The sequence below is a fragment of the Equus quagga genome, chromosome 22 (genome assembly GCF_021613505.1).
Source record: "Equus quagga isolate Etosha38 chromosome 22, UCLA_HA_Equagga_1.0, whole genome shotgun sequence".
Classification (NCBI taxonomy): Eukaryota; Metazoa; Chordata; class Mammalia; order Perissodactyla; family Equidae; genus Equus; species Equus quagga.
Window position 1 is genome coordinate 8,130,547 of NC_060288.1, and position 14,989 is coordinate 8,145,535.

A 14,989-nucleotide genomic window follows, 5' to 3' on the forward strand; every position below is an offset into this window, starting at 1 on the left:
TGTCTGTTAGAGAAATCTCTGCTCTCCCCACAGATATCTGGATAATTAGAGAAATTTCAGGATTGAATGGCAAAAACACCTACTTGAATAAAAACTCATAAGGTTTGAGATGCACATTAGTAAACGAAAAACAGCTATATTGACATCTTCCGCATAAGAATTGTTCAAGATTCCATCATGTTAACTAGGGGAAGTCAGACAGGTATCACAACAGATGGCTCATGGAATGTCACTTCTAATGACAACGACCTTTCAGAATTGCCCCTTAGCCAAAGCACATGGTTAGTGTGCATTAGGAGATGTAGTCTTCCCCATTTCTTCTTTCAAATTTGAGAACTCTTTATAGGAATGTCCTTTGCATTTCCCAAACTTAGACAAGTAAGTGTATATAATGATTATGTTCACAAGTATTATTTGTATATTTCATTTTTGAGCTAAATCATTTAAATTTCTATATTTCATATCATCTTTGTTATGACTTTCTACTCATTCTCATTGATTTTTTGAGTTTGTTTTTGTGATGGATGGACAGAGTAAAAATGCTCTCTGGTCACTCCAAACACTTTCAAGTACGTGTCTACAAAGACTTTCTTATCAGAAATTGGTCTCAAATTGGTAAAATGTAATGTTTCCAACTCTCCTCCATGGGAAGATGCATATTAAAATCACTTTTGTGTCCTATGACTTATTTTACTTTGATTCCTTCCCTTCCATCTACAATAAAAATACACATACACACGGAGGCAAAACTTAATAAAAATATTTAGAGTCTATAATTCAAGCTTAAAGGAATAATCTACCAGTTAATGTCATGATGATCACTTTCCTTGCCTTAAGACAGGAGTGATATACAAATTATTTAAAAATTATCTTAAGTGCCAGCCTTGACATGGAGTCATGGTGGCTTTCTGCTTATGTCCAGGTTTCCTGTTGTGTTCCTTTAGCTGTTGGACCATAGGGAGGTCTGAGTAGGGAATGGATGGGGATGGTGGTTGTTAAAATGGCTATTTACCAATTGCTAAGAAAATACTTAGCGGTGCCAGCCTGGTGGCACAGCGGTTAAGTTTGCATATTCCGCTTCTTGGCAGCCTGGGGTTCGCCGGTTAGGATCCCGGGTGCGGACATGGCACCACTTGGCAAAAGCCATGCTGTGGTAGGCATCCCATGTATAAAGTAGAGGAAGATGGGCATGGATGTTAGCTCAGGGCCAGTCTTCCTCAGCAAAAAGAGGAGGATTGGCAGTAGTTAGCTCAGGGCTACTCTTCCTCAAAAAAAAAAAAAAAAGAAAGAAAGAAAATACTTAGCAACCAATATACACAGCCTATCAGTCCTGTCTTACCAAAAAAAAAAAAGCTTACAGAGAAATTGTGACATGAGAACCTTTGACTTGTAAATTTCTTTAAGCTTTGTCAGTCCTCATGCTAGCCACATATTTACCGACTACATTACAGACTAAGCCACTTGCATGTGGAGTATATATCTTTGTTTTCTACCCATTCCCATTACCTAGAACAGTAAATGGAATGGATTACAGTAGGTACTCAATAAATATTTGCTGAATGAATGAGTGCTGCTAAGCCTTGTATGTAATTTCAATTACAAGCACTACAAAGTCAGGGTCCATAAATTTCCTATGGTCTGTATAAATTCCTAGGACATTGTGCTTCTCAATGAAGGGATTGGAGTGGAACGCAAGAGGCCTGATTTGATAACTCAGTTCCTAGGTGAGGCTGGCAAACTGCTTTGGTGGGGTAGGGTATGGGGTTACCTTTGTTTCATTATCTAAAAGTCATCCCCCCAATCTCTGCATAAGAATCATCCAAATGGTTAATTTTAGGTACCACTGAATTACAATTTCTTCTTAAAACTGTTTAAAAAGCATATCTGAAAACACTGACATGTCAGTGGTATTATTTTCATTTTTTTATATATACATGTATAAAATATGAAATACATGTATATGCACATATATATGAAAGCTACATTTGAGATATAAAATTATAATGACTTCATGTTTTTATTCTAGGATAAAATTTGGAGATCATCTAGCCCAACTCCTTGTTTTATAGACATGAACACGAGACACGGGATCTTGAGAAATTTGCTCCGAGTCATGCACTAGTTAACAAAGTACCTGTACTAGGACTCCTGACTCCTAGTTCAGAGTTCTTTTTGCTACCCCATGATCTCTCTCCAAATGAGCAAGGCAGTTTTCCATTCCACTGAACACTAACATCGTCCTCTACCAAACACATGTATGCAAGGCCAGATCTTTTCTTCTTATAATACTGACACTTCTCTGGAGAAAGGGAAAGGCTAGAGTTAACGATAATGTGTATTGATGTTAATATCATCTTCATTTTATGTATCACCTTTCTCAATGATCTTGAAGAGACACATGTATTTAATTTGTAATTTAAAGAGAAAAGGTAGAATCAAAACAAAGAGGTTTCTCCTATCTCTATTAATTCCTTTTATTCAGCACACCCCAGAGGCCACTGAATTCTTTATGGGAGTAGATTACTCAGTTTTAAATCACATCTCTGATTGGGTTCTTGCCATTTCTTTTATAGCTGGACCACTCTATGATCTCAGACATTAAATCTTTCTAGAGTCCAGACTAATATTTCTTACTCAGGGTTTTGTAGTGTTGAATCTTGATTAAACATACTGCAAATGTAGAATTTGGAATTCACAGAATTAATAATATGGGGATAGTTTGTTTTATGTGACAGAGAACCTAAATTTTGGAAACTTCCTGATTAGAAGGAACCTTGGATATCAGTAGTTACTGACATCCAAATCTATTAAATATTGGAAAAAACATGGCAAAATTGCTAATTTGGGGATGTGGAAATGTGGAATAAGGGAAATACTAGACATGTAACCAATGTCATTGTTTCAGAATGACTGGCAGGAGAGTAGTAATCCTGGGATCTGTAGATTGCTATATAGCCTGGTAATGTGTATATTGGCTTTTTTTGTCCCCAATGAGAAAGGGCTTTTGAATTTGCATTGACAAATGAGGCTTTGCTTTATAAAAATTTTTCTCAGGAGGCTGTTAGAACATGTGTATTTCATAACATGAGGGAAACCTCCATATCCTGCTCCCAGTATTGTGAGGACTGATTTTTTCACTTAGGAATCATCCAGGCCCCTCTCCTGGACCTTGCCCTTGAGTTATTTTTATTCAGTGGTTAGAATCATAGAATTTTAGAACTAGTTGGGACCTCATCGATCACCTGGTCTGTCTCCTCCTCAGGACCAAATCCCACATGCAAACGAAGATTGGAAAATCAACAGCTATTCATTCAGTCACTTATCAAAAGTTCTGGGAAAGGATATTGGAACTTTGTTCTGACGTGGAGTGTAAGAATCCTCATGAATTGCTGGGGTCCTCCTAAACTCTGTTTTCCTACAACTGGCAGTATGTCTCAAGTTACTGCTCAGGACTCGTCTGTATAAAGAATGCAATTTGCGTCTCTTAGGGATTTTGATGCCAAGTACATTCTATTAGGAATACTATATTAGCCAGATATATCAGGACATGTTTTAACAAAATATTTAAAGTGTCACATTGTTCATACTTTTGCAGAACACAGAAAATATAGCTTTTCTGCCACAGGAATCTCTTTATTAGAAGATACACACACAATATAGTTATTATTTATCCAAATGGAGTGCTTACTACGGATGCTAAATGCTCTATTAGAAAGAACCTTTCCTAATAGACGCTATTATAACTTTATTTTATAGAGGAGTAAATTTAGGCTTAGAGAAATTAGGAAACTTTTGGTCATAGTATTGCAATCAAAATGCGAATTCAAGCAATGGGACCCCTGATCCCTGCTTCTTTCTTCAACCTGTTCTTTATCTATGGGATAAATGGTCGAATCCTCTACGCTCAGTTCATTTACTTCTCCCAATTCTCAGTTCGTGTCCATTTCTTATCTTCCAATAAGAGAATAACCAGTTTCAACTCAGAATCACAGAGGAGCTTGGAAGGCTATTCAGCCTTGAAAGCCGGATGAACCCAGGCCCATCCTGGGCCCAGCCCTCAAGGAAGCTCAACTTCTGTACCTTCTAACAATCCCCAGTTCGGAAGCGCCTTCCAGTGCTCCTTGGGGATGTCATCGACAAAATATTTCTCTTTTCTCTGTAATGGATTTGCATTCCCACCCACTTTCTGGTTCTATGTCGAAAATTCCACTTCCTTAAGAAATGTTTTTAACCTTTCTAATGGGTTTTCTGTCTCCAATTTACACTGTCACGGGGATCTGTTCATATTTGTCTGTTTAGTTTTCTTGGGTTTATGTTCTGTTTTTGTCTTTTTTCTCTCTCTCTCTAAGTAATGTGATCTGAGGTAATGTATCCTGCTCTCCAGCTGCCCAAATTTAATTTTAAAGTCCTTCCTCTTTACTGTGGTGTTTTATTTCAATTCCTCTCATAAAATGAACAAAGTTAACAAGATGTCCCTGAGAGAAACAGTCTTCCAGAGATCATGTTTCTGAGGCATGACACATACTTCCTGTCCAATTTCACCAGAAAACTGGAAGCATAGTATGAAAGTATTCATTGAAATATGTTGGAGGGAACAGTGTATGGAAATAGGAAATAGGAATAAGAAGAAGTGGATGGAAGAGAGAGACAGGCAGAATCAATGCCTTGACTTCTATTAGCTGAGAATGAATTTCTTACCTAGGTTATTCTATCACGACGATGTACATAGAGCCAAGGTCTATGAGGAAATAAACAGAAGATGGTGACAGAGGAAAACTCCTGGGTGACAAAGGGCATGTTAAGTGTATCAGAGCTGGGTGATAACCACAGCCACAGATTTTTAATGGCTTGCAAAATACACATCAATCATGGATCAATGGATGAAGGCCAATCCTTAATCGGAAGGGGGATTACGTTCAAAAAACAATCAGATGTCATCATCTTTTTATTAACAAGGCATAAAAGTAGAAAAGCCTAGAGTAAGTGGAAAACAAAGAGGGGAGAATTTGCGTGTGTGATTTATTCTTTATGCTCTTTATGCTCAATTCCACTCAGGATTTGGCACTCGAGTGCAAGTCTTCTTAGCACAAGGCACAAAAATGATAGTTTTTAGCCTTGTAGAACTGAAAAAAAAGGCTTTCACTAAGACTCATAAGTATCGAGATATCTCTGCTTTATTTTCTTTTTTAATTAAGCACAATGGAAACTTTGGTTGTGAGCCACTTCACTCTGTCTTGTTAAAGCTTGTTACTCACTGGTCTTCTTATTGGGTCCCATAATGGGAAAGTGTTTTTTTGGGGCATAGGGGAGAGATTGTTGCTAAGCTGCTAATGACACCATATGTGTCCAAATCTACATTCTTATTATTCCTGTGTGTCTGCAATATGATATCCACATTTGCTATGCAGTATACATGAAGGCAACCCTGAATTAATCAGTTGTTTGTTACGCAGAAAGGCAGTTATTGGGAATTTCTAGGAAAAATCTTTATGTAAAAAGGAGAACCTACTATGTCTATAAATAGAATAGAAATGGGTCTGGAATATTCAAATGACTTGGAAGAATTAGCAACCAGTAGGAAACTTCATGACAACTTAAGGATGCATTGTGTTAGCATGTTCTCTTGCTGATGCCATTTTCATGTCTTTGCTATATAGTTTCACTATGCCATAATTAAGCAATTGTGCAGTGCAGCTGGCCCTGAAATATGAACTTGTCCAACAAAAAGTTTAAGAATGAGTCAAGTATGATTCCTGACTCTTTGCCCAAAGAAAGGAAATGATGGGTTTTGTTTTAGTAAAGAGAAATTCATCCTTTATAATCCTGTGTACTGTACAAAATACGCCTTCCGTAAACCAGTAGCAAAAAGTAAGAGTCGTTTCGGATGTACTGAACTAACTCCGGAATGAAAATTCTCTTCTTCAGTGCCCTAGGATATACAGAGAAGGGACCCAGGTAATTACTGTAATGGATAACAATGAAGCTTAGAATGGTCCAAGAGAAAATGCTTACCAAGGCAACCTTTATTTTGATGTGATTACAGGCTCACCTTTTCAGGTGTTTCCTTTAGGTCATTTAAGAAGGTCATTCAAAAGACAATGTGGTTAGATTATTAGATGTGGCTTGGGATGTTTATTTAAAACTGCTATTGTATAGATGTCTTTATCCTTGATGTGATTTCTAAACTGTCAATTCAAATTTTTCTTATCAATGTACCCATCAGAAACGAAAACAAACCACCATTGAACTGATATTTCAGTGTTTGAAGTGTCAATGTTGAACTGACCTATCTTACATCTTGACAAGAAGGACAGATTAGCCATCAGTAGCTCAGCCTTGGAGACTTCCTCTCTCTTTCAGGCCCCTGTGACATTTCTCTGGCTTCAGTCCCACTACACATCTGGGCACTAATCCCCTCTGAAGCAGATCCACTTAATCTTTTGAAGCCAAAGCCCTGAGTTTCATAGCTGCTGGAACAAAGGGAGGGGGAGCAGGCTTCTCTTTTCCTCAGGATCATACTAAACACCACAACATTTCACCCTTCTCTTCCTGTCATGTGTATGTTATTTACCTCTGGCTGTGATCCCCAGACCATGGAAGTAGCTAAGTTCAGCAAGTAGAAACAACATCGGTCAGAAAACTACCTGCTTCTGGTGTTTAAGCTTAGAAAGCATGGATCCACAAGTTATTGTTTCTTGACAATTAATATACCACATAATTATCTTTCTGGAAAAAAATAATGCTCTAGCATAAAGGGCTTGGCTGTTTAGTTTATGCTTTCAATTTGAATCCTTGGACTAACTGCTATTGGCAAAACTGCCTAATCTTACTCTCACCCGTCTCGGAGCATTTATTTTCTTGTTGAGAGCATTTAGGTGTGGCCATCTGTGATAGCATAACACTAAGGTTCTGCGCTCCAGTCACAATTGACCAAGCAACAATCACACCCAAATATTAAAGTGATCATTCAGAGCTGGCAGCTCCATCTCTAGGAGAAATGCAGCCCTCAGGGACAACAAGGGAAATCCAGATGCTTTGTTGAAAGCTAAATAAAGTCAAAGAACTGTAGGTCATCCGAGTGCCAAGCAATGTCATTGTTAAACCTCTAAGACGAGTTGGGAATTGAGGAACTGCTTTAGGGTCATGTTTGGCATAAAGGGAAAAAATTAGGATGGAGGAAATTCCCAAATTGCAACATGACCTAGATCCTTCACAAAGCTACTGCTCCATAAAGCTATTGCCAAATGTCATTTTAATCAACTCCAGCCTTCACTGGATCTCTATCTTGAGAGCACAGCTAGTTTCACCAAGAGCAGTCAGCCAGAGTACCAGCGAAAAGCACAGAGTGATGTTGGCATCATTATCTGCATTGCTGTTCATTACTTTCTGCAGAGATAATAAAATGTTATCCATTTTTGTTGACATTGGTAACCCACTGTTGTCTAAAAGGACAGAATATATCCTGGTGTCAGGCTCTTCCAAACACACCTCTTTCCCACTGATATGTAAATATATCTCATTCTTCTCTGTGATTTCATAGGAGATTTACTCTTTTTCCCTTAAAAATCTTAGTCACTGTAACCATCAAGAGTCTCTGATTGTATTTGACAGACATATTAATGTGCATACTATGGAGGTAAAAGATAGTAGGAAAACCATTCTTAGATAGAAAAGGAAATACATGCATGAATAGAAAGGAAAGGCTCACATAGCATTTTAAACCCATGGGGCAATTTAACAGAGGTCTTACTTCCCATGCTGAACACATTCCAAACCTCCTTGTCTTCCTAGCTATTTTATTTCCACTACACAAAAATAGAAACAGAATACCCACTAAACTACACGTATGTGACTAAAAACCGTACACAGCCAATGTCCATCATAAGGGTTCATTGAGTAAACAAATGAATTGCTTAAAGTGACTGCCTGAACTATGGCCAAGACTGGCTCCAAAGAAAGAACTAAGCTTTGGAACTTCACAAGTACATATGCATCTGAGATAGTTAATTTTATGTATCAACCTCACTGGGCCATCAGGTGCCCAGATACTTGATCAAACATTATGCTGTGAGGGTGTTTTCAGATGAGATGAACATTTAAATCAGCAGACTCAGAAAACCAGATTGTCTTCCATAATGGTGAGTGGGCCTCATCCAATCAGTCGAAGGCCTGATCCGCCCCAAGTAAGAGAATTCTCCTGCCTGACAGTGTTTGAACTGGGACATCAGCTCTGTAGATTTTGGACTTGTCAACCTCCATAATAATATGAGCCAATTCCTTATAATAAACCTCCTTATATACCTATCTATCTGTGTGTATATACATGTGTATACACGTACAGCGTATATGTCCTATTGGTTCTGTTTCTTTGGAGCACCCAGATGAATACACATCTCAGACTTTAGAGTTGGAATCGAGGTGGGCCGGTATACTCTCAGTTCTGGTAGTTCCTTTCAGCCCTAAACAGAACTCTTACTCAAATGACAAATGACTACATATTGCAATACAAGTGCAAATAAATAACATTCATGTATTTAATAATAACTTTTTCTTACTTTAGGAGCTAACTATTTTCTGTCTTCAATCAGTAACTCTAAGATTAAGCCTTAGTCAACTAAGGTTGAAGTCTGATAATCCATAAACTTTTTTCTCCAAGTGCAAGTTCAATCAGTGGTTGATAAGAAAGGATATTAATATGATACAGAAAATTCAACCAGTGACCAAAGAGTTATATTATGAATGGCTCCTTAGAAGACAAATGAGATTTACAGTCCTAACTGTATCAATTAAAAAATATGGCTATGTGTTTAACAAGTAGTCACACCTCAAAGGTATATTTCAAATAAACCGGTGCTAGTCAAGTGTAGTCACAACCACATTTCCTTAAAGCTCTTGCTATGGAGCTTGTGTTAAATTTCCTTACCTGTTGGAAGGGAGAAGGTGTTTTGAGGAAGGCAAATGGTTGGGATGTACGTATTGGGGATCACAGCCCTGCCATCACTGAGAATGCTGGCTAGCTTGGCTTCTATTACAGTCCCTTGTCTTGCATTTGACACATGCAGGTCACTTAGTACTGGTACTGAACAAAGCAAGGCACTGTGGGGTATTAGTAAGTGCTCCTTTCAATGCATTGACAATTTAAACCAATGTATTAACCCTACAGATTTGTTTTGAAAATACAACAGTTAGCACGTTTGAAGATGCTTGCTTTTAAGGGTACTCAGTCACATTGATGCAGAAAATTAAATCCAAATTAGATACTTCCTTCATACTGTCCTGTTCTCACATAAAAGTGACACGGATTCCTGAAAAGATGACCAAATATTGAGCCACATTATTTTTGGCTGGATATTTCCCAAGAAGCCAATCCAATTGTAGAGAATAAGTCTGCCTTGAATCTCCTGTTTCTTAAGGACCTAAGCAAAATCAATACATCTTAGTTAACTGAATGGGAAAATGGAGAAGAGATTAATATTTATTGAGCACCTACTCTGTCCCATGGAATATTCAAATATATTCTTTTATCACTGAGTCTTGACAATAACCAAAAATAGGTTCCATTTTTGGTACTTACAGTCAAAGAAGTTAAGCAGTTAAGTGACTTGTTCAGGGTCACAAAGCTAGTAAGGGATAGCACCAAATTAAAACTTGTCTCTATGTGACTCTATTTGATTCTCTCATACTTTCTCACCCAGGCAGACAGTCACCTGGAGACCATAACAGTGTAATCTCAGGAATAAAGCTAAGGCCTGGGAGTTTCAAAATGAACATTCTATTTCGTGCTCTGCCAGACCAATTTGATACAAAGCCACCCAGTTCCTCAGGCGGCATATTTTTTCCCACCATTTGTAAGATAACCATCACAATATATGTCCCATGCCACAGATCCATGCTTTCTGGAGATTATTAAATGCTTTACAGTACTGTAAAATTCTTGGGAGAAATATAATCATATGGTGATCAGTATCAGAATTTCACCAAACTTAAGAATGGTGGCTCCTAAAGGAAAAGAACAGCTAAGTTAAAAAGTCTACAACATTTTCTCAAATCATTCCTCTTAAAATCTTACCTGATTAGATTAGTAATTAGTATACACATTTATGACACTTGCAGCGATGAAATATTTAAAATTACCCCATCTCTACTAAAAATGTATTTGTCTCATTTTTCACACTTTTCACCCATTTTCTTTCACTCTTGGTAATTTTGTTTTCTACTAACTTATCTCATCAAATTAATGGTTGTGACAGTTCTTTTCATATTATGGACAAACACTGAAGACGTGAAACAGAAGGTGTTACCTAGAATGCAGAGACCATCCGTGCAGTTTTCGGATTCCTGGCTTAGACCTTCACAGAATTTGCCCCCATTTCTTGGGGGTGGTGCCGTGCACTCCCGGATCCGCAAATGTTCACACTCTGGACTGCAGACTGACCACTCGCTCCACACTTCCCAGCTCCCATCCACTTCAAAGGGAAACGAAAGGAACCATTATTAGAATGAATTAGGTAGCTATAAGGAGACTCACCCCAGGACTACTGTTGTTCTTACAACTGAATTTTGAAGAACTAACCACTACAACAAAAACAAAATAATGTATCTGTTTATCTTCTCTCCATGGTTTCTTTTCTAAACAGATAGGCTAATGAATGCAGTGGTGTAATTCTCTTGCTATTTCAGGATGAGTCCTATTACTGAATTTCAGCAAGCATTCGAATTACCAGTGCCCTTGGGTTGGCTAATAATATCATTATCCACTCTTTCTCAGTCTTTCATGCCCAAGTGCATCTTAGACGGACAGATAAACTATGTGCAGTAACCACTGGTAATCACCACTTGGTATGGGTTGACAGTAAAGAACAGAGAACGGAATGAACTCTCTTTAAGCTCTAGAAATCTCTAAACAATAAAAAGTTAAACTGATATATATTGATAGTATTAAACTAAAACAGGTCAGTCAAACCCCAAGACACTAGGACTTACATAAACAGAGTTTCTTGGGTCATGGATTGCTGCCATATGTAGCAACAAACAAACTGAATCCAATTCCACTACAAATCAACCCTAGAAATGATGACAGCTGTTGGAAGCAACTGTTCCATTACTCCCTAGGAATAGTCCAACCATGCTTATGTGGGCTATTTAAGATGCTTTAATTTTTAATGTAGAGCTATTAGTTGAGAATAGGATAACAGCAAAAATACTGAACTTGAAGCAAAATGTCTGACTCCTTGTTTTGGTTCTGTCATCTTATTAGCTGAGCAACCATGGGTAAATCACTTAGACTCACTTTACCATTTCTGTCAACTGGGGATAAGAAAACTCACAACACAGAATTCAATGACGTTCCATGTGTAAAAGTATCTTGCACAGTACCTGGCACATAGTAAGCACTCAATAAATGTTTATTGAATACGAGTTCAAAATGAAACTCCGAGAATATGCTGCTGGTAGGAGCCTCACCTTGGGTTTGAGTGGAACTAGATTTGAAATTTTAAAGACATGAGGCTCTAGTCCAGTGTCCTCAGAGTTAATGTTTTATAATGCTTGTGAGACTCAGATCAATTTATTTCTCAGTGGGAGGATATGCTTCCCATAAAGGAAGTCATCTTCCATCTCATCTCTTTCTTATTGTATAAATCAGGTTAGAGCCAGTGAGAGACAAACAAAAGAACTTATAAAAGCCATACTTGATAACTGAAGTCTCTCTCTATTCAGAAAGGAAAGCAAACATAGACGAAATGTAAAATATAAACTTCTTTGATACTGTACAATCTCTGCCAATTGCACTGTCGATAAATACAAAACTAAGTCTGATAAGGTCAGTTGGTTGGTAACCAATGATAAAGGGTCAAATTTTTGGTAACTGTTTTGTGCTCACAGACAACTCAATCCCCGCTAGCTATTATACAAATGAATGCTACAACATGGGAGAACCCAAGGAGAGAAGGGGATGGCTTAGCCTAACAAAACACTGGTAGTGTAAAAATACTTCAAAGCATTTGGCTTATTGATGGTAAGTGTCCAGGGTCATTGAGGATTTAAAAAAAAATTTGCCTCCAAACAGGGGTATTTCACCCATGTTCTTGCCATTACAATGAGTTCCACGTTAGCACTTTGGACAAAGGTTCCATTCTAAGAACTAAGGAGTAGGTAACTTTGGGAAGGAAGGTTATATTGAATGCTTCACACCAGCTTAATAGTGTTGGTGGATCAGAAGGGAAAAGGTGATCTACACATATCTCACCAGGACAAAGAGAAGTGCAGGTTATTTTCTGCACTGACATGCCCTCACAAAAGGCCCCACCATTGAGAGGAGCTGGGTTGGTGCAGGTCCGGGAACGTTTCTGCCATCCTCTACCACAGCGAACATTGCAGGCTGACCACTCTGTCCAGGAAGACCAGCCTCCATTCACTGAGAGAGAAAAATGGGGAGGGGAGAAAAAAAGGAGAGAGGTTTTTACTGATTGCCTACTATGTGCAAGCCACTGTGCCAGGTGTTGTGAGTTGGGCATCCAGGGACCAAGAGACTGTGCGGACGCCCACTGGTTCTCCATCGTGGGGCACAGTGGGGCTTCCCTCATCTCTGCGCCTCAGTCTACTCATATGATATAGGAGGAACACAGAGAATTTTCTTTGCAGGGAAATTATGAAAAATGCGAAGAACTCATCAAAATATGTCTAAACCACTTGAAAATCCAGAGTATAAGAAGAAAATATCAGCATTTGAATTTCTACTACTTGAAGCGCTTCAAAAATAAATCCCAGGGCTCTTCTATTATGGAAGGGATTGCCTTTACTTAAATAACTGGGAATTTCTTTTATATAACACGTGAGATATTTAGCATACAGTAATGTTTGTTTTGGGTAGCTCCAAGAGAGGAACTGCTTACAACAGGACTGGAGAGGATGGGGGTGCATATTGGGTTTGGGAAGGAGGGGAAGCAGAAGTTGCCCACCTCAGTTATTTTCAAACATAAGCACAATAGAAGAAAATAAACAACTTTTAAAATTATTTTTAAAAGAGAGAGATTGGAAATGTCATTGACTATCTCAGAAGTCCAATACTGGAGGGAAGAGCAAACACATTAATGGGAATAGAAGTGTAGTCTCACCTTCCAAATAAGAGAGGCAGGAGAGAGCGCTGTAGCGGATGACCACTAAAGTCCTCTCAAGTTCTTAAAGTTGAAAGTATTAATAAAATACACTTCCCTCTACTTTTCTGCTTTCCATCCTCCCTATCCATTCCTGGCCTTTGGGCTGGTCTTACCATAAACCACCACTGTGGCTGACAGGCTCCTCCTCTTGGCCACGATGTTGGCTGCCATGCAGGTGTAATTCCCTGAGTCCGAGAGCCGAGCCTGCCTGATAATGAGGTTGTGGTCAGCTCTGGTGTCAATGTTCTCATCTTGTTCAGAGTCAATGGGCTCCTCATTTTTTAGCCATTCCACCTATAAGAAGAAAGGAAAGTTTACTTTGCAAGTCATTAAAAAAATGTCTTTTCTGGAATTGGAAGGTGAGCAGTTCCGGTGTGTCGGAGAGAGATGTACTAACATACAGAGCAGTAGCAATGATTTTTTTAAATCTTTATTCCATTTCTCAACCCTTTTATTTAGTAAATTTCGTATGTTCAGGAAATGAATACTCAAGTTAATAAACTGGAGGCGGTAAAAGAACATAAATATCCTATTGACTTTGACCCATTTTCTAAAAATGCAGTGGAAGAAAGAAAAGAGATGACTGTAATTAGGTCATTTCATTATATTTTATTTTATTACAACTCTGGTGATGATGACAATGTTTCAATAACTAGTCCAAAATGGAGTTCAGAAAATCAACACAAATATGCAGAATTTGTATTCTGTGCTGAGAGGATATTATGTTGTCAGACAAGGTTTCAAGTCAATATGTTTGCACTTAAATTTTAATAAAGGCATGATAATGTATAAAAGCTGATGTAATACAGATTTGGGCAATCATAGGCACATAAATTAAATTTCCCTAGTTTTGGGGATACCTTTCTTTGTTGATCACTTATGTCATTCCTTGAATGATTCAAGAACAATTAGGCCGGGTTAGGCACCCGACACATTTAAGGCCCAGCCTCTCTTCTGGAGGAGCTCACTTGACACATCTTCTGAGCGTAGGCTAGTCCCATCTCTGATTTCTTTTCTCCAGCTTGCTCTTGGAGAACCTATTTCCCTCTTTCCAGTTCCACCATAATCCTATCCTTGGCCCAACCTTCTCTTTCCTTGGACACATGAAGAAGACACACATGGAACCTTCTACTACCTCGATGCCCCTCCTCCTCCCAAGTTGAGGTGCACCGCCCCTAACTGCCCTATTTTCTAAACCAGGCCAGTCTTCTCCCAAACTAACTGTTTGCCTTCCTCATTTTGTCCTCTGCTTCCACATCCAAACAACATTTGCACTCTCTAGTGCCATCTTGGTAGCACTAGATACATCTCTTGCTTGAAAACAACCATTTAGCTCTAGTTATCAGCATATGTTATACACAGAAATTTAACAGACATATCAAAACTGTAATTTAACACGGAAAGCAATGGCAGTAACTACACCACAGAGACATCACAGAGAAGCATATGCATCAGGGGACTTTTCATCATACTCTGCCAACCATTAGCACAGATAATTGAAAGTTGGTTTTAGAATAAGATGTCTAATTTTGTGTTTAAATCTAAAGAATTCTAATTTATCACCAATAAATAAGTGGCATCTGTTATATAACAATTTGATTTAATAAGGATTTTTGATTTCTACAGAAAAGGGATTTATCAGAAGAGAACCTATAATGATCTTTTAGTACATATCCCAAGTACTACCCCATTAACGAGAGTTGGAGTACCAAACATCATCATCATCCAAAATCTACCCTAGAAAAGGTCAATTTTAGAAAAGAAAATGATATCAAATAACCAAAAGGAGAGATCTGAGAACTGTGTTAAAACATCAAGAAGGGCTGGAAAAG

The 14,989-nt window shown here is 38.3% G+C and overlaps 1 protein-coding gene across 1 annotated transcript in view; it reads right to left on the reverse strand.

The window, feature by feature from the left end:
• UNC5D (unc-5 netrin receptor D) overlaps positions 1–14,989 on the reverse strand; it is a 488,465-nt gene that overhangs the window by 88,450 nt on the left and 385,026 nt on the right. The window contains exons 5-7 of the mRNA XM_046648689.1: positions 13,271–13,451; positions 12,248–12,415; positions 10,302–10,466 (exon numbers count right to left, since the gene is read on the reverse strand). Of these exons, the coding sequence (XP_046504645.1) occupies positions 10,302–10,466; positions 12,248–12,415; positions 13,271–13,451 (514 nt within the window). The remainder of the gene's footprint in view (positions 1–10,301; positions 10,467–12,247; positions 12,416–13,270; positions 13,452–14,989) is intronic.